This window comes from Balaenoptera acutorostrata, chromosome 8 (genome assembly GCF_949987535.1).
Source record: "Balaenoptera acutorostrata chromosome 8, mBalAcu1.1, whole genome shotgun sequence".
In the NCBI taxonomy this organism is placed as follows: domain Eukaryota; kingdom Metazoa; phylum Chordata; class Mammalia; order Artiodactyla; family Balaenopteridae; genus Balaenoptera; species Balaenoptera acutorostrata.
Window position 1 is genome coordinate 61,951,535 of NC_080071.1, and position 21,726 is coordinate 61,973,260.

Genomic DNA, 21,726 nt, shown 5'->3' on the forward strand with positions numbered 1-21,726 from the left:
TTCTGATCACATACAGAAAATTTGTTTCAAAGATTTAATATATACACATTATATGCACTTGGTATTAAAATTTCCTGGTAGTCTTAAATTTGATTAAAACCCTAAAATGTGTATAAATGTGTATGAAAATATTAATCACTGATAATTATTTTTCTTGTTTGGGGTAAGAATAGGAACTAAGTTAACCATGTCATTGCTTGAGTAAAACACTTTCCTTGCATTTCTCCTGATTACTACTGTGTAATATCTCAAACAGGGAACTTAACTGCTTAAAAAGGAATTCTTTTAAATTTCATTGAAATATATATATATTCATTCACTGAACTGTATATGTACATATATATCCAACTTGGTATTGCCTGATAAAATCATATAGCAGCCAGAAAACTAGTTTTGAGATTCTCAAGGTAAAGAAAGAAAACAGTCCCAAGTATCTTCATGAAGAAGGATGACATTCTTATAGTTTCTTATTTAATAGTTTCCAAGCATTTAATGTAAAACCAGGAAAAGGGATAAATATTACAGAAAGTGCCGTTGTGTGGAAATGAGACAGATGGTATTCTTTAGGTGCCATAGATATTATTTGTTCTCTAATAAATTCTTTAAATGTATGAGAAAATACAGTAATATTAACTACTAATTAATAGTGTTAAGGATTTTAAACCTGATAGGTTGATGTCATTTAAAAGAGAGACTGAAAATTTGGAGGCAAAGAGTTGATGAAAATAATCTGTTTTTTTTTTTTTTGTATTCTTTTTGGTGATAGCTATTCTGACAGGTGTGGGGTGATGTCTTGTTTCCCTGATGATTAGTGATGTTGAGCATCTTTTTTTCCTTTTTTTAATGTTTATTTATTTATTTATTTATTTAGGCTGTGCCAGGTCTTAGCACACAGGATCTTTGGTTGCAGCATGCGGACTTCTTAGTTGCGGCATGTGGGCTTATTGCGGTATGCACGTGGGAGCTAGTTCCCCGACCAGGGATGGAACCCAGGCCCCCTGCACTGGGAGCATGGAGTATTACCCACTGGACCACCAGGGAAGTCCCTGAAAACAATGTTTATGATGAATTATGTCTGTGTGTGCAGGAAGAGTCTGGGGGGAAAAGTCTGAAGTGAATCGGTATGTCTTCTAGATATTGTAAGACAAGCAATGTAAACAATTCAGTTAAGCAACATTTATTTCTTTAGAGCTCATAATATTAGGCAATATATTATGTGCTTTACCTTAATTTCCTCATTTAAGTATAGAATTGCTAGGATGAGATACATCAGGGGAATTCCACAGTATCTTTATTTCAGCAGAAGAATTTGACACTTTCTCACCAGTCATGTGACTATGATGATGAAATACTGGATAAATGTGAATCCTTTAAGGTACAGTCACAAGTGGCCCAATTTAAGGCATACTGAGAGTGGCTCTGACCAACTAAGTGAGTCTTCCAGGGCCAAGCCGTTAGGCCCTCTTCTTGGCCTTGATTTCTTCAACATTCTTATTGAAGGCTATAATGAACCCCAAAGTCTTGCTTATCAAATCAGTAGATGATGTGAAGCAAGATAATTTATTTCAGGAGATGGTAATGAGGGTTTAAATTTGGGAAAAAGCCAAGGCATAATTGGAAACAAATATAAGGACCTGCAATTAGATTAAAAAAAAATCAACTGCACTTGGCATGACTGGGTTAATATGTAAAAAGTCTATGACTTTTTAATGCTTACTTTGAATCAAACTGATGATAAAATTGCTTTAAAAATGTCATCTTGGGATGCATTAATAAAAGTATTCTCTCTGATTTGGGGAGATAATAGCCTCACTGGACTCTTATAAAGTAATCCATGCTCATTTTAGGAGAATTAAGATGCGCAAAACCAAAAAACCCTACAATCCCTCCACTCAGATAACATATATGCACACACGATGCATGTACTTTGTATAGATTTTGTAGTTGTCTTCTTTTTTGCTGAAATGTTCTTGGTGGCAGCAGAAGTGTGTATCTATGTCCTTCAATTCTTAGAGTCTGCCGAATATTAAAATGTCTTCTCTTGGCAGAGATTCCCACTTAGACCTTCAGAGCCAGAAGGGCAGTTTCATTGGCACCCCCTGGGACCTTGTTAGAACTATGCAGTGGGGCAGATCAACTGAGTGAGAAAGTCTGGGGCTGGGGCCTAGCGATCCTGCGGTTCAACAAGCCCTGCAGGTGCTTGCAATCCACTCAGAAGTTTGAGAACTGACCTGAGTTTAACCCTTTGATTTTTCAGATAAGGAAGCTAAGATCCAAAGAAGTCACATATTAATTTGAGAAAGTGCATACTAGAATCTTCACGCAGTGATACCTAGGATGATGAATCGTCCCTCTGGGGAGAACTGTTTATTGGGCTAATTGCTAAGCAGTATTTGAAAGAATGCTAGGTGGAAACAACTAATGGCGGAAGAGTCTGTTTAGCATTTAACTGACCCTGGTGGACTTCTCACAGCTCAACAGTACCCTTTGATTCACTGAACTTTAGTCCGAAAGAAAAGTTTGCTTGATCTAATATGTTAATCCCTGAAGCATGTTTATGGGCCATTTAAGTAACTACTCCATTCCATCACTAAAGCTAATGAATCTCTAGAGTGTGACCCTGCAGCTTTCATTTTAAAGAGCTCTTCACACTTAAGTTTGAGAACCACTAATACGGAAGATGTTTAAAGTGGTTAAGAACAAAACTAGCTGGACTGGAACAACATTTTCAGTATCCTTTAATTTGGGTTCCACAGAGAAAACTCAACACAATTTGCTAATGTGTATATAATAAAGCCAATATAACATCATCAGAGATTGCTCCAGAAATGTGTAATGGTAAGGCATTAAAGTGATTTTTTGAGAAAGTATAATATAGTTTCCTCATAATCTGGAAAGAAAAAAAAAGAGGGGGAAAAAAATCACTGTAGGAGGGCCAAGAGATCACAAATACAAGAGTTGAAATAATGAATCTTGCTCTAAACTGCAAATGTAGTCAACCTTGACTTTCCACAGTACAAATAAAGGTCATGGACTTTATAATATCTCAGCAGTTGTCAGGAATTTTAGTTTTTTAAGATTACATTGTGTGGAGTAGTCAGATTTAGGAAAAAAAGATATAGTATCTAAGGAATAACAGAATAATAACTGCAAGATCAAAATGATCTACCTTGAATTTTTGTGTCATTTATCGTTTCCCAAGGTGCTTTAAACTTTTATTTTATCCATGTAACAGTCCTGTGAGGAATGAAAGTACCAGCAAAACCGTTTTCGAAACTTTAAACACGGAATAGACGAAGAAAAAAGTCAAGTTGACAGACTCAGAGAAATGACAGAAAAGGTTGTCACTGAGGAAGCGAAGCAAAGAGAGGGCAAGCGCAAAAAGCTGAAGTCCGGAGGATGGTCAAAGGAGAACAGAACAGGCTAACCTGGCAGGGGGAAACGGTGTCAATGGGCAAACAGGTGCAAAAAAGGCGAAGGACAGGAAATTTGGGATTCGGAAATTGAAATTTACTTATTTGTACCAGTGAGGATGGATGAGGTCAAAGATAAAGAGAAAAATTAAAAGTGGGGCGGCACTTAAAGCTGCATGAAAGTTTAGTGGGCTGATGTTATCCCTCAGGCCCATGACCATGGGGTTGGGCCCCAGGTTGAGGATAACGCCGAGGGGAGTCGCTGAAGACGCGGGCCAAAAGACGGCGGAGCCGGGTGGGTGTTCACGCCGGACTAACAAAGACAGCCGGGGGCGCTTCTCCAGCCACGCAACCTGCGGGGGCCGAAGGGTTAACTGCGCGCGCTACTCCCGCGCGCATCCCGGCCCCCACTCCCGCGGTCGCTAGGAGACGCCGGAAGTGGGGGAGGGGCGGGCGGCGGGACCAAGGGTGGGAATCTTTTTCGGGCTCCCGGAGGCGGAGGGAGGCGAGCGCGCGTGCGCGCGCCGTGCCGGCCGTCGCCGCGGTGACCGTCCTCGGAGTCCGTCGGCTCGCGCCCCGCCCCCGTTCGTGCTGCCCCCTCCCCTGTCGCTGGCGGGGAGTGTTTCTCGCTCCTCCCGGTTGCTGCCGCCGTCGCCGCCGCTCCTCCTCTCCCAGTCTTGGGTTTCCCTGGCGCTGCTGCCGCCACTGCCTTTGCGGTCTGTATGAGGAGGAGGAGGATGTGAAGATGGCGGAGCTGCAGATGCTGCTGGAGGAGGAAATCCCGGGGGGCCGCCGGGCCCTCTTCGACAGTTACACGAATCTGGAACGGGTGGCCGATTACTGCGAGAACAACTACATCCAGGTGCGACGCATCTCCCGGCCTGGGCGCGTCGGGCCTCGGGGTGGTGAGGGCGCGTGGGGGACCCCCGGCCGGGGGCCGCGCGCCTGGGGGCGTAGGGCGCGCGGGGTCGAGGCCGCGGCTGGGACACAGTCCAGCTGACCCCCATGTAGGGGGGGAGGAGCATGGTGGGAGCTGGGGTTGGGGAATGGGTGAGAATTCTTCGGTTGGAGGAAATTGTAGCTTTAAAACATTTTAAAAAGCCATGAATCAGCCCTCGGTGCGGGTGTGGTGTGTGTGTTTGTGGTGTGTGTGTGTGTGTGTGTGTGTGTGTGTGTGGTGTGTCCCCCGCCTCCTCGCTTCTTCCCTCGGCCGCCTCCGCACTCGGTGCCAGTCAATTTTCGGGATGGCGGAGGAGGCGGAGAGTGGCATTTTCTATTTGACAGAATCCTGCTCCCCCATATGGCAAGGGTGTGGGGGGATTGATGGGTCACCCCCATCCCCCAAGCTCTGGAAGATTTTTAAGGGGTTATATTGCTGCAAAGTAAACTGTCTCAGCTTTCTATTCATTTGAATGCATCAAAAGATCGGATTTTGTTTTTTTTGTTTTTTTGCTTGTTTTTAGGTTCTAACTGGGGATACAGTATAAGAGTAGCTGCCCCTTGTTGGAAGTTAATGCCATTTTTCTCCCTGTAGAAAATGAGAAGCTGCATGATAATGAACTCTTCCGTCCCGCCACCTCCCCCCAATCCCATTAGAATAGGTAATTTGCCTGTGGGGAAAAATTTGGGGATTATTTTTCAGAGAGAATTAGGAAATGATCCTCATGGTTTAGTTTTTCCTGTGATGATTGGTTTGGCACAGGGACTCAGTGGTAGCGCTGTATGTATGTGTATGGAGGCGGGGGATATTGGGTGAGATGAAATCCAGCTGCTCCTGGAAGAAGCAAAAGATTCTGTGGATTAAAAAAAAATTCCTCTTTAAAAATTATTTGAAAGGATGGTTTAAGACGCACAATTTGCAAAGTCAGTATCTTTTGTTTTCTTTATAGCTTATTCTGAATCACAGGTTCTACCTGCGTTTTTTCCCTTCCCATTTAAATTCTCTTAGATTGAAGGTGGAAATGGAAGAAATACGTTAAATTGTTCCTTCACTATGGTCTTGTTTTCCTGTTCCCACCTGCATCTCTCCAGGCATCCTTTTTAACATCAGCTGTATTGGGAAGCATTCTCAAGTCTTGGTGTAAACCAGAAAAAACAGGTGTTGAAATTTACAGGTTCATAAATTTTTAAGGACCACATACATGGTTAGTATAAGGATAGTATTGTGAGATTTTGCTTGATTAGACATATCCTGAACTCTATATTTTCTTGTAGGGAATATTTGTATTGGAGAATAAATCAGACATAACCCAAGGCTTTTCCCTCCAAAGAGGCAGTTGAAAGTATGGCTAGTAGGAGAAGAAAGAATGTGACTTGGGTCAAAGATTCATACAAAAAGTACAATTGTCCATATTCATAGGGTGCTTTGCTGATACTGAGTGTGGTAGGAGAGATTCAAAAGTTAAGATGCTCAGTTTTTCACTAAATACATTTGAAAGTCTTCTATAGCCTGGCACTGTGTCAAATGTTGATAATTCATACCTTGTGTCCACAGAATCTCATAGTGTAGTTAGTAGGAGAGGCTGATCTGTGAGCAAATGAATACCATGTAGTGTGTCAGTTTATACTCTTAATGGGCTGCAGGTGGGAAGAAGGAAGAAGCTATGCTGTCCTCACTCTGGGAATTCAGTCTCTAGGGGAGGCAAATTAAAAGGACTGAAGTTGTAATTACAATCCCTTGTGCAACATATTATGAGAAAGAGTTACAGGTCAGAAGAGAAATTGAGGGTGGAAAACTGATTGGGTTGCGGTTTTCACCACTAAATTAAAAAAAAAAGAAAGAAACAGATTTCTCTCTTTGGAAGATAATTTTTATTGTAATTTGAAGGTATAGTTCCTCTTATATTACACTTGTTACATAAAGGTAAAAGTACCTGAATTAATAAAGCTGAGAGAGTAAAGGGATCAACAACTGTCATCTTTTTATATATTTTATACATTTATTCCAGTTCAAGAGCGAAGAATGTTACTGCCATCATTTGTCTTAGCAATGGGACTCAGAATTTAATGGGATGGTATTTTAAAATTCAAAGTATAAATACTGGCTAATAGAAATGGACTTGGGTTTTAAAATATCTTATTTCTTCAATTTAGCATCTAAAATAAACTTTACACTTTTACCTCTTAGATTATCATCTGTGTTAAGATTGGGTATATTGTTGGGGATCTCTCCCCAGATGACAACTCTTACATGATTTGTTTGTGGTAAAGTTGATGAATAGAAGATGGTGATAGTGGATTTGTGCTGACCCAGCTGCTCATTTGCCTGGCTCTTCTTGGTGACCAGCAAACTGACCAGCAGGAGTTTCGATGCTGCCTGTGACCCTGCGATAGATGAAAGTCATTTGGTGGGATCGGTGATCAAATGGTCAATTTAGCCTTATTATATAGCATCATGTCCTAACCGTTAGCTCAAGTTAACTCACCCAACACTCATTTTATTTTGTGGAAATATAATTTTTGCTTGTAAAGCAGAAAAAAGGCAAATCTACTGATCATAAGTAACAAATGATAAGGTTCTTTGCTCAGTGTCCTTAAATAGCTGGTTTTATGCATGGGAATATAAAAAAGTAAGGTAAATAAGAATATTCTAAATGTGGATTATATTTAGTGTGAAGATTGAGCAAAGGAAGGAAAATGGTGTGCTGTCCTTCTGAAAACAAACGTACCGTATTTAAATTATTTCCATCATGAAAATGTCCTTCAGAAGTGTTATCTGTTGGCATTAGGAGTGATCAGATATTACCTGTATTAACACACAAATACAATCTACAGGTACAGCAAGGTTGTAAGTAGTAGTTTTCCAGGTTACTAATGCAGTTAACATTAGAAATTTAAAAATCATCTTCAGTAAAAAGTTAGATGATTCTGTTTTATTTCAACCTCTAGAAAAAGTGATAGTCAAAATATTTTTTCTAAAATGTGATGATAAAAAGTTATAACTACAGTTTCCTGCTTCCCTGATTGATTTTCTTTCCTGTAAAAAGGATTTAAGTTATTGTTAAGGACTTTTTGGAGATAAATGTAAGACCTGTGGTTTTTTTTTTTCTTCATTTATAAATATAAACATTAATTCCTAATCTAGGGAGTGTCCAGAAACTTTTAAAACATTTTTGATTAACTTGGAATTTACCTATTTACAAATGGAGAATTTTATAATAACATGGGTTGCTTTAATGCTTTGGTGGATGAAATAAGATTATATTTGTTACTTACCTAAAGTAAGTCTGAAAAACCAACTTGTTCATATTTATATTTTTCCTTTTCTTAGGTAAAAGAAAGTTATTCTTTTTTGTGAGTGCTAATTCACATAGATACATAGTAAAATCCCATTGTCCATTGTTTAGATTAAGAACAAAGTCATCCAGTAAAATGGCTTTGCTCAGAAGAACAGAAATTAAGAATTTACCTTAATGTTTTGATAAATGCTGGAGAGGGTGTAGAGAAGAGGGAACCCTCTTGCACTGCTGGTGGGAATGTAAATTGATACAGCCACTATGGAGAACAGTATGGAGGGACCTTAAAAAACTAAAAATAGAACTACCATACGACCCAGCAATCCCACTACTGGGCATATACCCTGAGAAAACCATAATTCAAAAACAGTCATGTACCACAGTGCTGACTGCAGCACTATTTACAATAGCCAGACCATGGAAGCAACCTAAGTGTCCATCGACAGACGAATGGATAAAGAAGATGTGGCACATATATACAATGGAATATTACTCAGTCATAAAAAAAAATTGAGTTATTTGTAGTGAGGTGGATGGACCTAGAGTCTGTCATACAGAGTGAAGTAAGTCAGAAAGAGAAAAACAAATACTGAATGTTAGCATATAATATATGGAATCTAAAAAAACAAAAGGTTCTGAAGAACCTAGGGGCAGGACAGGAATAAAGACGCAGACGTAGAGAATGGACTTGAGGACACGGGGAGGGGGAAGGGTAAGCTGGGACGAAGTGAGAGAGTGGCATGGACATATATACACTACCAAATGTAAAATAGATGGCTAGTGGGAAGCAGCCGCATAGCACAGGGAGATCACCTCAGTTCTTTGACCGCCTAGAGGGGTGGGATAGGGAGGGTGGGAGGGAGATGCAAGAGGGAGGGGATATGGGGGTATATGTATACATATAGCTGATTCACTTGGTTATACAGCAGAAACTAACACAACATTGTAAAGCAATTATACTCCAATAAAGATTTAAAAAAAAAAAAAGAATTTACCTTAATGTTTTATCTGAAATCTTTCTTTTGAATAATGGGAAAGATGTCATTAATAGCTTTCCTTTTTTCTCATTATCAGCAAGGATACTCTCAGAATTCATTAAAAATTGCAGGAAGGGTTTATAAGGGGATAACAGAATCATGGCTTACTAGTCAGTTTCATTAAAAAGTAGTTACTAAAATGATACAAAGATTGTAAATTCTTAATAAAAACCATTAAAATACATGCTCATTGTTGAAAAATTATTAGAAAATACAAATAAATATTAGGGAAGAAACTTAAAATTGCCTAATCACTTTGAATATACATCTGGTATTTATACTTTTAAATCTTTTTGACATGTACATCTACGTATGATATATTTTAAAAATATTATGTTCATGTTCTATATTACCTTTATACCTTGCTTTAAAAAGAGACTTTTAATGGTGGTAGTCTTTGTTTTTTATGAATGGTCATAGAATATACAGAAAGGAGGTTTGTATTTAACTTCTGTTTGTTCTCACAAATAGAATAATGTTGAACGTACCTAGAATGAAGAAGGAGAAAGTAGAAATTTGAGAACTGATGTTTGCATCCTTCCCTGTAACTTTTGTCTTTTACCTCCACAGAGAGGAGTGAACCATGCAAGTGAACATCAGGCTGAATTAGGGAGATTTAATTTCCATAGATTGAGGTGATTTAACACATCAGAATTTTTTTTAATTTTATTTTTTTAATGCAGCAGGTTCTTATTAGTTATCTGTTTTATACATATTAGTGTATAAATGTCAATCCCAATCTCCCAGTTCATCCCACCCCCCAACCCCCTGCTTTCCCCCCTGGGGTCCATATGTTTGTTCTCTACATCTGTGTCTCAACTTCTGCCCTGCAAACCGGTTCATCTGTACCATTTTTCTAGGTTCCACATACATGCGTTAATATACGATATTTGTTCTCTTTCTGACTTACTTCACTCTGTATGACAGTCCCTAGATCCATCCACGTCTCAACAAATGACCCAATTTCATTCCTTTTTATGGCTGAGTAATATTCCATTGTATATATGTACCACATCTTCTTTATCCATTCGTCTGTCGATGGGCATTTAGGTTGCTTCCATGTCCTGGCTATTGTAAATAGTGCTGCAGTGAACATCGGGGTGCATGTGTCTTTTTGAATTATGGTTTTCTCAGGGTATATGCCCAGTAGTGGGATTGCTGGGTCATATGGTAGTTCTATTTTTAGTTTTTTAAGGAACCTCCATACTGTTCTCCATAGTGGCTGTATCAATTTACATTCCCACCACCAGTGCAAGAGTGTTCCCTTTTCTCCACACCCTCTCCAGCATTTGTTGTTTGTAGATTTTCTGATGATGACCATTCTGACTGGTGTGAGGTGATACCTCTTTGTAGTTCTGATTTACATTTCTCTAATAATTAGTGATGTTGAGCATCTTTTCATGTGCCTCTTGGCCATATGTATGTCTTCTTTAGAGAACTGTCTTTTTAGGTCTTCTGCCCATATTTTGGTTGGGTTGTTTGTTTTTTTTGTATTGAGCTGCATGAGCTGTTTATAGTTTTTGGAGATTAATCCTTTGTCCATTGATTCGTTTGCAAATATTTTCTCCCATTCTGAAGGTTGTCTTTTCGTCTTGTTTATGGTTTCTTTTGCTGTGCAAAAGCTTTTAAGTTTCATTAGGTCCCATTTGTTTATTTTTGTTTTTATTTCCATTACTCTAGGAGGTGGGTCAAAAAAGGTCTTGCTGTGATTTATGTCAAAGAGTCTTCTTCCTATATTTTCCTCTTAAGAGTTTTATAGTGTCCGGTCTTACATTTAGATCTTTAATCCATTTTGAATTTATTTTTGTGTGTGGTGTTAGGGAATGTTGTAATTTCATTCTTTTACACGTAGCTGTCCAGTTTTCCCAGCACCACTCATTGAAGAGACTGTCTTTTCTCCATTGTATATCCTTGCTTCCTTTGTCATAGATTAGTTGACCATAGGTGTGTGGGTTTATCTCTGGGCTTTCTCTCCTGTTCCATTGATCTATATTTCTGTTTTTGTGCCACTACCATATTGTCTTGATTACTGTAGCTTTATAGTATAGTCTGAAGTCAGGGAGTCTGATTGCTCCAGCTCCATTTTTTTCCCTCAAGATTGTTTTGGCTATTCAGGGTCTTTTGTGTCTCCATACAAATTTGAAGACTTCTTGTTCTAGTTCTGTAAAAAATGTCATTGGTAATTTGATAGCGATTGCATTGAATCTGTAGATTGCTTGCGGTAGTATAGTCATTTTCACAGTATTGATTCTTCCAATCTACGAACGTGGTATATCTCTCCAACTGTTTGTGTCATCTTTGATCTCTTTCATCAGTGTCTTATAGTTTTCTGCATACAAGTCCTTTGTCTCCTTAAGTAGGTTTGTTCCTAGGTATTTTATTCTTTTTGTTGCAATGGTGAATGGGATTGTTTCCTTAATTTCTCTTCTGATCTTTCGTTGTTAGTGTATAGGAATGCAAGAGATTTCTGTGCATTAATTTTGTATCCTGCAACTTTACCAAATTCATTGATTAGCTCTAGTAGTTTTCTGGTGACATCTTTAGGATTCTCTATGTATGGTATCATGTCATCTGCAAACAGTGACAGTTTTACTTCTTCTTTTCCAACTTGTATTCCTTTTATTTCTTTTTCTTCTCTGATTGCCATGGCTAGGACTTCCAAAACTATCTTGAATAATAGTGGTGAGAGTGGACATCCTTGTCTTGTTCCTGATCTTAGAGGAAATGCTTTCAGTTTTTCACCATTGACAATGATGTTTGCTGTGGGTTTGTTGTATATGGCCTTTATTATGTTGAGGTAGTTTCTCTCTGTGCCCACTTTCTGGAGAGTTTTTATCATAAATGGGTGTTGAATTTTGTCAAAAGCCTTTTCTGCATCTATTGAGATGATCATATGGTTTTTCTTCTTTAGTTTGTTAGTATGGTGTATCACATTCATTGATTTGCGTCTGTTGAAGAATCCTTGCATCTCTGGGATAAATCCCACTTGATCATGGTGTCTGATCCTTTTAATATGTTGTTGGATTCTGTTTGCTAGTATTTTCTTGAGGATTTTTGCATCTACATTCATCAGTGATATTGATCTGTAATTTTGTTTTTTTGTAGTATCTTTGCCTGGTTTTGGTATCAACGTGATGGTGGCCTCCTACAATGAGTTTGGGAGAGTTCCTTCCTCTGCAGTTCCTTGGAAGAGTTTGAGAAGGATAGGTGTTAGCTCTTCTCTAAATGTTTGATAGAATTCACCTGTGAAGCCATCTGGTCCTGGACTTTTGTTTGTTGGGAGATGTTTTTTTTAAATTTTTATTTATTTATTTATTTATTTATGGCTGAGTTGGGTCTTCGTTTCTGTGCGAGGGCTTTCTCTAGTTGTGGCAAGCGGGGGCCACTCTTCATCGCGGTGCGCGGGCCTCTCACTATCGCGGCCGCTCTTGTTGCGGAGCACAGGCTCCAGACGCCCAAGCTCAGTAATTGTGGCTCACGGACCAAGCTGCTCTACGGCATGTGGGATCCTCCCAGACCAGGGCTCGAACCCGTGTCCCCTGCATTGGCAGGCAGATTCTCAACCACTGCGCCACCAGGGAAGCCCTGTTGGGAGATTTTTAATCACAATTTCAATTTCATTACTTGTGATTAGTCTGTTCACATTTTCTATTTCTTCCTGGTTCAGTCTTGGAAGGTTATACCTTTCTAAGAATTTGTCCTTTTTTTCCAGGTTGTCCATTTTATTGGCATAGAGTTGCTTGTAGTAGTCTCTTAGGATGCTTTGTATTTTTGCGGTGTCTGTGGTAACTTCTCCTTCTTCATTTCTAATTTTATTGATTTGAGACGTCTCCCTCTTTTTCTTGATGAGTCTGGCTAAAGGTTTGTCAGTTTTGTTTATCTTCTCAAAGAACCAGCTTTTAGTTTCATTGATCTTTGCTATTGTTTTCTTTGTTTCTATTTCATTTATTTCTGCTCTGATCTTTATGATTTCTTTCCTTCTGCTAACTTTGGTTTTTGTTTGTTCTTCTTTCTCTAGTTTCTTTAGGTGTAAGGTTAGATTGTTTATATGAGATTTTTCTTGTTTCTTGAGGTAGGATTGTATTGCTATAAACTTCGCTCTTAGAACTGCTTTTGCTGCATCCCATAGGTTTTGTTGTTTGTTTTTGTTTTTATAAATTTATTCATTTGTTTTTATTTTTGGCTGTGTTGGGTCTTTGTTGCTGTGTGCAGGCTTTCTCTAGTTGCAGCAAGCTGGGGCTGCTCTACGTTGTGGTGCGTGGACTTTTCATTGTCGTGGCTTCTCTTGTTGTAGAGCACAGGCTCTAGGCATGCAGGCTTCAGTAGTTGTGGCGCGTGGGCTCTGAGCACAGGCTTAGTAGTTGTGGCACATGGGCTTAGTTGCTCTGCGGCATGTGGGATATTCCCGGGCCAGGGATCGAACTCATATAGCTCTGAAGCTGGTGGAACCATTATAACTCACATAGTTCAATATTTCCCAAACCAGCATTGTGTAATATGTAAAAATATTTGTTGTAAAGTAGTTACTGCATAATGTGCCCCTTTTGAACCTACAAAACACAATATCATTTCAAGTGTTCTGGGAAGTCTTGCAGTAAAGAAACCTGTTTAACTTACCTACATGTAGTATTTCACAAAACGTATTAGTCCTCAAAACTGTTTTTGGATGCCCAGTAGCTATTAATAAGAACTACAGCACAGTCTGGGAAATGCTGTTGTAGTTAATTTTCTTTTTATAAACTCAGAAGCTTATGCCCATAGAGGTTAAACACTGTTTTGAAGTCATGCATCCCTGGGCTATAGCTTTTGGACTTTCATCTGAATTTATATTTAAAAGTTTTAAGCAATTACAGTCCACATGTTTAGCACTTCTTTGCTCCTCTTAAATTTGTCTGTTCCTGCTCTTTTCCCAGCCCCTACTTTCCAAATGGCTGAAAACAAAAGTCTGTTTCTCGCTAATGGAAGGCTGCTTTGAATTTAGGCACCCTCTATGGCTGTGCTGTCTAGTACAGTAGCCATTTGTCGCCATTTAAATTTTTTGAATTGAGATATATTTCACATACTGTAAAATTCTCGTATTTAAAGTATACAGTTTAGTGGGTTTTTAGTGTATTCACAAGATTGTGCAACCGTCACCACTATCTGATTCCAGAACATATTCATCACTCCAGAAAGAAGCCTGTACCCTTTATCAGTCATTTCCCCATCCCTTTCTCCCTCTGCCTCCTGGCAACCATTAATCTTTTTGTCTTTATGAATTTGCCTATTCTGGACACTTCATAAAATGGAATCATACAATATGTGATTTTTTTTGTGTCTGCGTTCTTTTATTTAATATAATGTTTTCAAGGTTCACTATATAGTAATATGTCAGTATATCATTTTGTCTTTTTTTAAAATAACAGTTTTATAGAGATATAATTCACATACCATTTAATTACCCATTTATAGTGTATAATTCAGGAGTTTTTAGTATCTTCACAGATATATGCAACCGTAAGTACAGTTAACTTTTAGAACATTTTCATTACCTCAAAAAGAAACCCTATACTACTGAGTTACCACCTCTTATCCTCCCAGCTACCTATATCTAGGCAACTACTAATATACTTTTTGGGTTTTTTTTGTCTGTTCTGGACACTTCATAGAAATGGAATCATATGCTATGTGGCCTTTTATATCGATTTTTTTTCACTTAGCATGTTTTCAAGGTTCATCCATGTTGTATTATGTATCAATGCTTCATTCCTTTTTGTAGCTGAATGACTATACTACATTTTTTTAATCCATTCATCAGTTGGTGGATTTTTGAGTTGTTTCTACATTTTGGCTATTATGAATAATGCTACCAGAACATATATTAATATCTAACGTTATAAACATTCATGTATATGTTTTTATGTAGGCATATATTTTTTCTTTCTCTTGGGTATATACCTAAGAATGGAATTGTTGGGTCATATGGCAACTATATTTAACTATTTGTGGAACTGTGAGATGGTTGTCGAAGCTGGTTGTACCATTTTATATTCCCACTAGCATTGTACAAGAGTTCTAGTTTCTCCACATCCTCATCAATACTTGTTATTTACTGTCTTTTTGCTTACAGCCATCTTAGTGGGTGTGACGTGGCTTTTTTGTTGTTTTTTTTTTGTTGTTGTTTTGATATGCATTTTCCTAACAACTAATGATGTTGAGTGTCCTTTCATGTGTTTATTGACCATGGGTATATCTTCTTTGGAGAAATGTCTATTCAAATCCTTTGCACATTTAAAAATTGGATTGTTTGTCTTTTCATTTTCTAATTGTAAGAATTCTTCATATATTTTGGATACAGGCCCCTTATCAGATATATGATTTGCAAATACAGTCACCCACCATCAATGGGTCCCGCATCTGTGGATTCAACCAACTGCAGATCAAATTGGTAGAACCCGAGGATACGGAATCCGAGGATGCAGAACCCATGGATACTGAGGTTATATAAAATGGATATGCCATTTTATATAAGGGACTTGAGCAATGGTGGATTTTGGTATCTGCAGGGAGTCCTGAACCAATCCCCCAAAGATACTGAGGGATGACAGTATTGTCTTCCATCTGTGGGTTTTCTTTTCATTTTCTTGATGGTGTCCTTTGATGCACAAGTTTTTAATTTTAATGAAGTCCAGCATACCTATTTTTTTCTTTTTCTCTGTGCTTTTGGTATTATATCTAAGAAACTATCACTTAATCCAGGGTCACAAAGATTTACTCCTGTGCTTGCTCCTAGGAGTCATAGTTTTAACTCTTACATTTTGATCTTTGATCTGTTTTGAGTTAATTTTTGATATGTTGTGAGGTAGGGGGTCCATATTTATTCCTTTGCATGTGCATATGTATTCATCTCAGCATTGATTGTTGAAAAGATTTTTCTTTCGCCATTGAATTATCTTGGCACCTTTCTTGAAAATTAATTTCCCATAAAGGTATTGTTTTGTTTCTGGACTCTCAATTCTAATCCATTTATCCATGTATATCCTTACCCCAGTACCACAGTCTTGATTATTGTACTTTTGTAGTTTTGAAATTTTGATGTATGTGTCCTCCAACTTTGTCCTTTTTAAAAAAAAAAAAAATTTTATTTATTTATTTTTGGCTGTGTCGGGTCTTAGTTGTGGCATGCAGGCTCTTTGTAGCAGCACGCGGGCTTCTTTCTAGTTGTGGCGCATGGGCTCTCTAGTTGTGGTGCGCGGGTTCAGTAGTCGCGGCGCGCAGGCTTAGTTCCTCCACCAGGGATCGGACCTGTGTTCCCTGCATTGGAAGGCGGATTCTTTTGTTTTTTTGTTTTTTTTGCTTTTTAAAAATATATTTATTTATTTATTTTTTTGGCTGCATCAGATCTTAGTTGCGGCATGGGGGATCTTTTCGTTGGGGCGTGTGGGCTCCTCGTTGCAGTGCGTGGGTCTGTCTCTAGTTGCGGCGCACACGCTCACCAGTTGCAGCATGAGAGCTCTCTAGTTGTGGCGTGTAGGCTCAGTAGCCCTGCGGCATGTGGGATCCCAGTTCCCTGACCACGGATTGAACCAGCATTGCAAGATGGATTCCCAATCACTGGACCACCAGGGAAGTCCCATTACTCATTTCTTTTTACAGTGGTGTATTCCATTGGGTGGATGTATGGATAGTTCATCCCATCATCCCCTCTAGGTCATTTCCAGTCTGTTATTATCATGCATTTCCCACACATCTCTTTGGACAAGATTCCTGGAAGTAAGGTTGCTGGTTCAAAGGGCAAATGAACATGCAGATTTGCTACATACTTCCACCATGCCATTATACTATTCTACATTCCCACCAGCGGTGAATAAGAGTGCCTGTTTATTCACGGCCTCACCAAGAATGAAGGGTCATATTTCTATCTCCATGTATATTTTTCCCCAAACAAAATGGAAGTGTATTTTCTGTCTTGTAAAAATCCAGAGGTAGATGGTCCAGGGCAGGCATGGTGACTGCTCCACAAAGTCCTCTGGAATTCAGCCTTGTTTTCCCTGGTGGCCTCCATGTCCAATGTCTCACGGTTCAAGATGGCTGCCTCAGCTCCAGCCATCACATCTGCATTCCAGGCATAGGAATGACAAAGGGATAGAGAAGGTAGCAAAGAGAGTGCCCTCTGTGTAGTTTTAATTTCCATTTCTCTTATTAGAGCAAGGTTGAGCATGTTTTCAGGGCTAGTGTACTTATTTGATGTGATCTCTTGTCCATTTTTAAATATAGGGTAGTTGATTTTCTTCTTTATTTTTGGGAACTCTATATTAGGTATATTAACCCTTTGTCTGTGATATATATTGCAAATGTTTTGTCAGACTTGGAGACTGAGGCTTAGAGAGGCCTAGGGGAGTGGGGCTCAGACAGGGGGTGGGGATCATGGTCCCATTTCTCTGCAGAGGAGCTTAGGTCGGCAGCCCCCTCCCTTCCACAGTGCGTGGACAACGTGGCCCTGCAGCTTCTCGCTGGAGCTGCCAGAGCAGACACCACAGTTTGTGCACAACCATGGGTGGCTGGCCTGTGGAAGGCGGATTCTTAACCACTGGGCCACGAGGGAAGTCCCCCAACTTTGTTCTTTTTCAGGATTATTTCAGCTACTCTGCATCCCTTGAATTTCCATATGAATTTTTGGATGTCTTGTTAATTTCTGCCAAAAAGGCTGCTGGGATTTGAACTGGGATTGTATTGAATCTGTAGATAAACTTGGGGAGCCATCTTAATTACATTAAGTCTTCTGATCAATGAACATGGGATGGCTTTCCACTTAATTAGTTCTTCTTTAATTTATTTTAATAACGTTTTGTAGTTTTCAGTGTCTGTCTTATACTTCTATTTTTAAAATGATTTCTAAGTATTTTATTCTTTTTGATCCTATTGTAAATGGAGTTGATTTCTTAATTTCATTTTTGCATTGTTTATTACTATATATACAATTGATTTTGTATATTGATCTTATATGTTACTGAAATTTAAATTAATTGAAATTCAATTTAAATTTTACATTTCTACTACCTACCTTTCAAGTGCTCGATAGGCACATGTGCCTAGTGACTGCCACATTGAATTACACAGATTTGATTATTTCCAACATTGTAATTCTATTCAATGTCTACACCCTCCACCCCCCCCCCCCCCAAAAAAAGAAAGAGCCCCCTTTACTTCTGATTTCCCTCAGTCTGGAGACTCTTTCAACTTTTATGTTTCTTCTGATTTTTACCTCCACGTGTCCATGTTCATGTTGCTATTTTTAAAGTTTTAGATAATTCTGCTATGAGAAATGGTGACTTCACTTTCCTATACTTTTTCCCATCTTGTCAACATAACTTCTAGCAGTTGGATTTATTGTGTCCATTATATCTGTGTAAATATTCACAGCTGAATCATACAGTGGACTGGTGATTTTATTTCCTCTCCTAAGCAAATTTTTTCTTTTCCTCGGGGCTAATAATTACCTCACTTCTTTGAAGGCTTAATTACTTATGTATCTATCTCTGTTTCATCTCTAAACTTTCCCCTGGATGTATAAATCTTATCTCAATATATTAAAGCATATTAGTGATCTATCAGTTGTCAAAAACTGTGAAGGGTCTGAAATTTAATGCTATTTTTGACCTAACAGGCTAGCTAGCCACAGTTTTATGGCTGCTGTGTCAGAAGACATGAGACTCCTGTGTCAGAGACATAAGACTTTATTACTCACAGCAGTAACATTAGCCAGAGTATCAGCATTTTCTTGCACTCCGCTTATTCCTAAAACCCCTGATCTCAGTGTGACGTGAGGAAGGCCAGGTGATATCTGCACATGCAGTGGGTTGCATTATTGGGAGGAACCTTGAATTTAGGGAACCTGAATCTTTTATGTAGGTCAGTAAAAATACCTGCCCTTTGCTCCAGAGGGAGATACTCTTTATCTTCTAAGACTGTTTTCTGTACAAACATATTTGAAAAGATAGTTGAACAAAGGCCATCAGTGCCTCTGCTCACCGCAATGTACAAAATGCAGAAGAACTGTGGAGAACTGTCTCCCAATATCAGTTTTATTTCCTCCCCCAGGAAGCATATATCTTGGAGCCCTTGGCCGTTCTTCTCCAATATGAATTGTATGAATTATTAACCCAGCTCTCATCTCAGAAATTTTCTTTGCCATTGGTCTTTGATTTTCCTTTGCCTCTTTGATGTAGATTCTATTTTCTGCATTCCATGCTTCCTCCTTTCTTGCCTTTCTGTTTTGAGGATGTACATCCTCCAGTGCTTCCTGAGAAAGGGTACATGGAAAGTTAAAAAAAAAAAGTGTGCTGAAAATCTTATTCAACTTTCACTAGATTGCTGGTTTGATTGGTAAAGAATTATAGGTTGGAAATAATTTTCTCTCAGATTGTAAAAACATTCTATTTTCTACATTTTCTGTTAGCTTTTGGTGTTGCTTTTGAGAAGTCAGGTGCCATTTTGCTTCCTGATTTTTTTTTTTTGTATATATATATTTTTTTCTCTCCCTGTCTGGAGGCTTGTAGAATCATTTATTCCTCATGATGATGTTTTTTGCTATTGGTCTTTTTCCATCAGTTGTACTAAGCATTTGATGAGTACATTTAGTGGAGTCTTATATTCTTTAACTCTGAAAAATTGTATGATGTTTCTGCTGTGTTTTCTCTTTTTGTGTTTTTATTAGTCAGATTTGGACCTCTTGGGTTGAGTTTCTAAAATTGTTTTCCCTTTTTTGTGGTTTTATATTCTTTTAAAATGTCTCTTTACTGTTTTTCACAGTGGCTGCACCAATTTACATTCCTCCTAATAGTGTACAAGGATTCCCTTTTCTCCACATCCTTGCCAACATTTGTTATTTGTGGGTTTTTTTTTTTTCTTTCTGACAGGTGTGAGGTGATATCTCATTGTGGTTTTGATTTGCATATCTGTGAATGATTAGTGATGTTGAGCATCTTTTCATGTGTCTGTTGACCATTTGTATGTCTTCTTTGGAAAAATGTCTATTCAGGTCTCCCGCCCATTTTTAATTGGGTTTTTTCAATACTGAGTTGTATGAGCTGTTCATATATTTTGGATATTAACTCCTTATCAGTCATGTATTTGCAAATATTTTCTCCCATACTTGAAATGTGTTTAGAAAGGCAACTGAGTAAAAGAGAGCATCTTTAAGTAATAAGGAAAGTGTTTTTAAAACTTTTGTCTGTTTTAAGAAACAAATTTGATGTCAGATTTACCAGACTTATTTTTTTCCTAATCTAAAATAGATACTATTATAAAACTTGGGATCTGTCACTTTTTAGATAAGCATGTATAGTTGAATCTAAAATGACCTACTTCCAAATTCCAGAAAAGAATCATGGTATTTTATTGCTGAAAATGATGTAATAGTCTAGACTTTCCAATGTAACAAGTAGTAACTGATTTCTTGAGAGTATAAGTGAGTTATTTATGACCTGGTAAGATAGTAGCAGAGCTAGACTAAGGACCCAAATGCCCTATCTTTTCTATTATCCTCATCATTTTCTAGAAACCTCACTTTGGCTTTAGTGATAGGTTTTCCTGAAATAGCCAACCGCAATCTCAGCAAATAACTTTATTTTTTGAATATCGAAAAGATTAGTCTGTGATCTTTTGTCTTATTTCTAAAGTAACCTTGTTTTTCTCTCCACTGATACTTTAGGGGTGGAGGTGAATATCAAGTTTATCTGCCTCAGTTGTTTCCAATTAGCATATACATAGGTTGTCTAGGTAGATGACATAACTGTTTTAAAGATGCCGTGTTACTGAGAACTGAAGCCAGTATATATTAAGCTATTAAAAGTAACACTTTTAAGTGTTTTAGGATTCGTTGGCTTCAAGTGACAGAAGCTCAATTTGAAAAAACTTTTTTTAAGTTTTTCTCTTGCTGTTTAATACGAAAAGCAAAGCAAAAGGTCCAGATTTTCCTTTTCAAGCATCAGTGAATATCAGCTTAGAATAATGTTCTTTTCCATAATGATGCTCCTTCAGGCAACAGGGAACCTTGCTAACTTGTCAGTTCCAACAATTGGTGTAAGGTCATCTTCTGATCATAAGAAACCCGTGAAGCATTCTGTTCCTTCCAGCTGAGTTTGGCGTAGACTTCCTTATTACTGAATAAATCTTGCTCAGTTTTTAAGTCTGTGGCATAGGTTTGCAGGGTGAACAAAACACTGTCCCCAAGAAGCTGTCTCCATGATGTTTTGAGTTTACTGACACTTGTGATTGTCAGGCTGTCCTCTTCCCTTTTATCATCTCCCCATCCATCCTGGTCTTTAAACTCTCTGAACTCCTCAGCAGGCGTGCACCGTACATTGAGTGTGGTGGTCAGTTCCTCTTCAGTCAGCACCTCCTCCTGCCCAATCACAAATAACAAAAATGTGAATGTATTAGTTACTAACTAAGCCATGTGAAAAAGCAGGAATGGCTGGCATCAAGGACTCAAACTCTCTCATTTCTGTTTCTTTCTGCATGTTGGCTTTGTCCTTTCAGATAGGCATACTCCATGCACTGTGAGATAGCCTTACATATGTTTCAGACCTCATACATCTGCGATAAGAGGAAAGGAAAGTTCTCTCTTCTAGAATCAGTTGGAAAAAATCCAGAGATGTATCTGTATTTCTCTGGAAGAAAATCACTGTGGCCTAGAATGGGCAAAAGTATTAGAATTGGCCTAGTGTAGGTCACACCCTGGGTATGAGGTGGAGAGAAGTTTCTTTTCTCTTTTTAATCAAGATGGAAGGAATGTTCCTCAGATAAAAATGCTATCCGCTATGACACGTTAAATACAATTTTTCAGTCTTTTACATATGTCTTTATAGTTCCCTCAATCCCATATGAACTTATCTTCTAATTCCCAAGCAGATAGATGAATTTTCACTGATTTACATTTTCACTTGACTTCCTATGAATGACATCTTAATTTTATCAGTAAAAATGTCTCCAGATCACATTTCGAGATAGAAAACCCTCTTGGGAAGGTTCTTAATAGCAGGCTTACATCATTTATAA

The 21,726-nt window shown here is 38.3% G+C and overlaps 1 protein-coding gene across 24 annotated transcripts in view; it reads left to right on the forward strand.

Moving 5' to 3' along the window:
- The first annotated feature begins 3,909 nt into the window (after nucleotides 1-3,909).
- Nucleotides 3,910-21,726, forward strand: part of ABI2 (abl interactor 2) — an 89,397-nt gene continuing 71,580 nt past the window's right edge. For 9 of the 24 annotated variants that reach the window (XM_007190556.2, XM_007190559.2, XM_028168613.2 and 6 more), the window contains exon 1: nucleotides 3,910-4,275. In XM_007190556.2, coding sequence (XP_007190618.1) covers nucleotides 4,159-4,275 — 117 coding nt within the window. In that variant the 5' untranslated portion in view covers nucleotides 3,910-4,158. The remainder of the gene's footprint in view (nucleotides 4,276-21,726) is intronic. The other 15 variants (XM_057551011.1, XM_057551016.1, XM_057551020.1 and 12 more) reach the window with 4 other exon arrangements.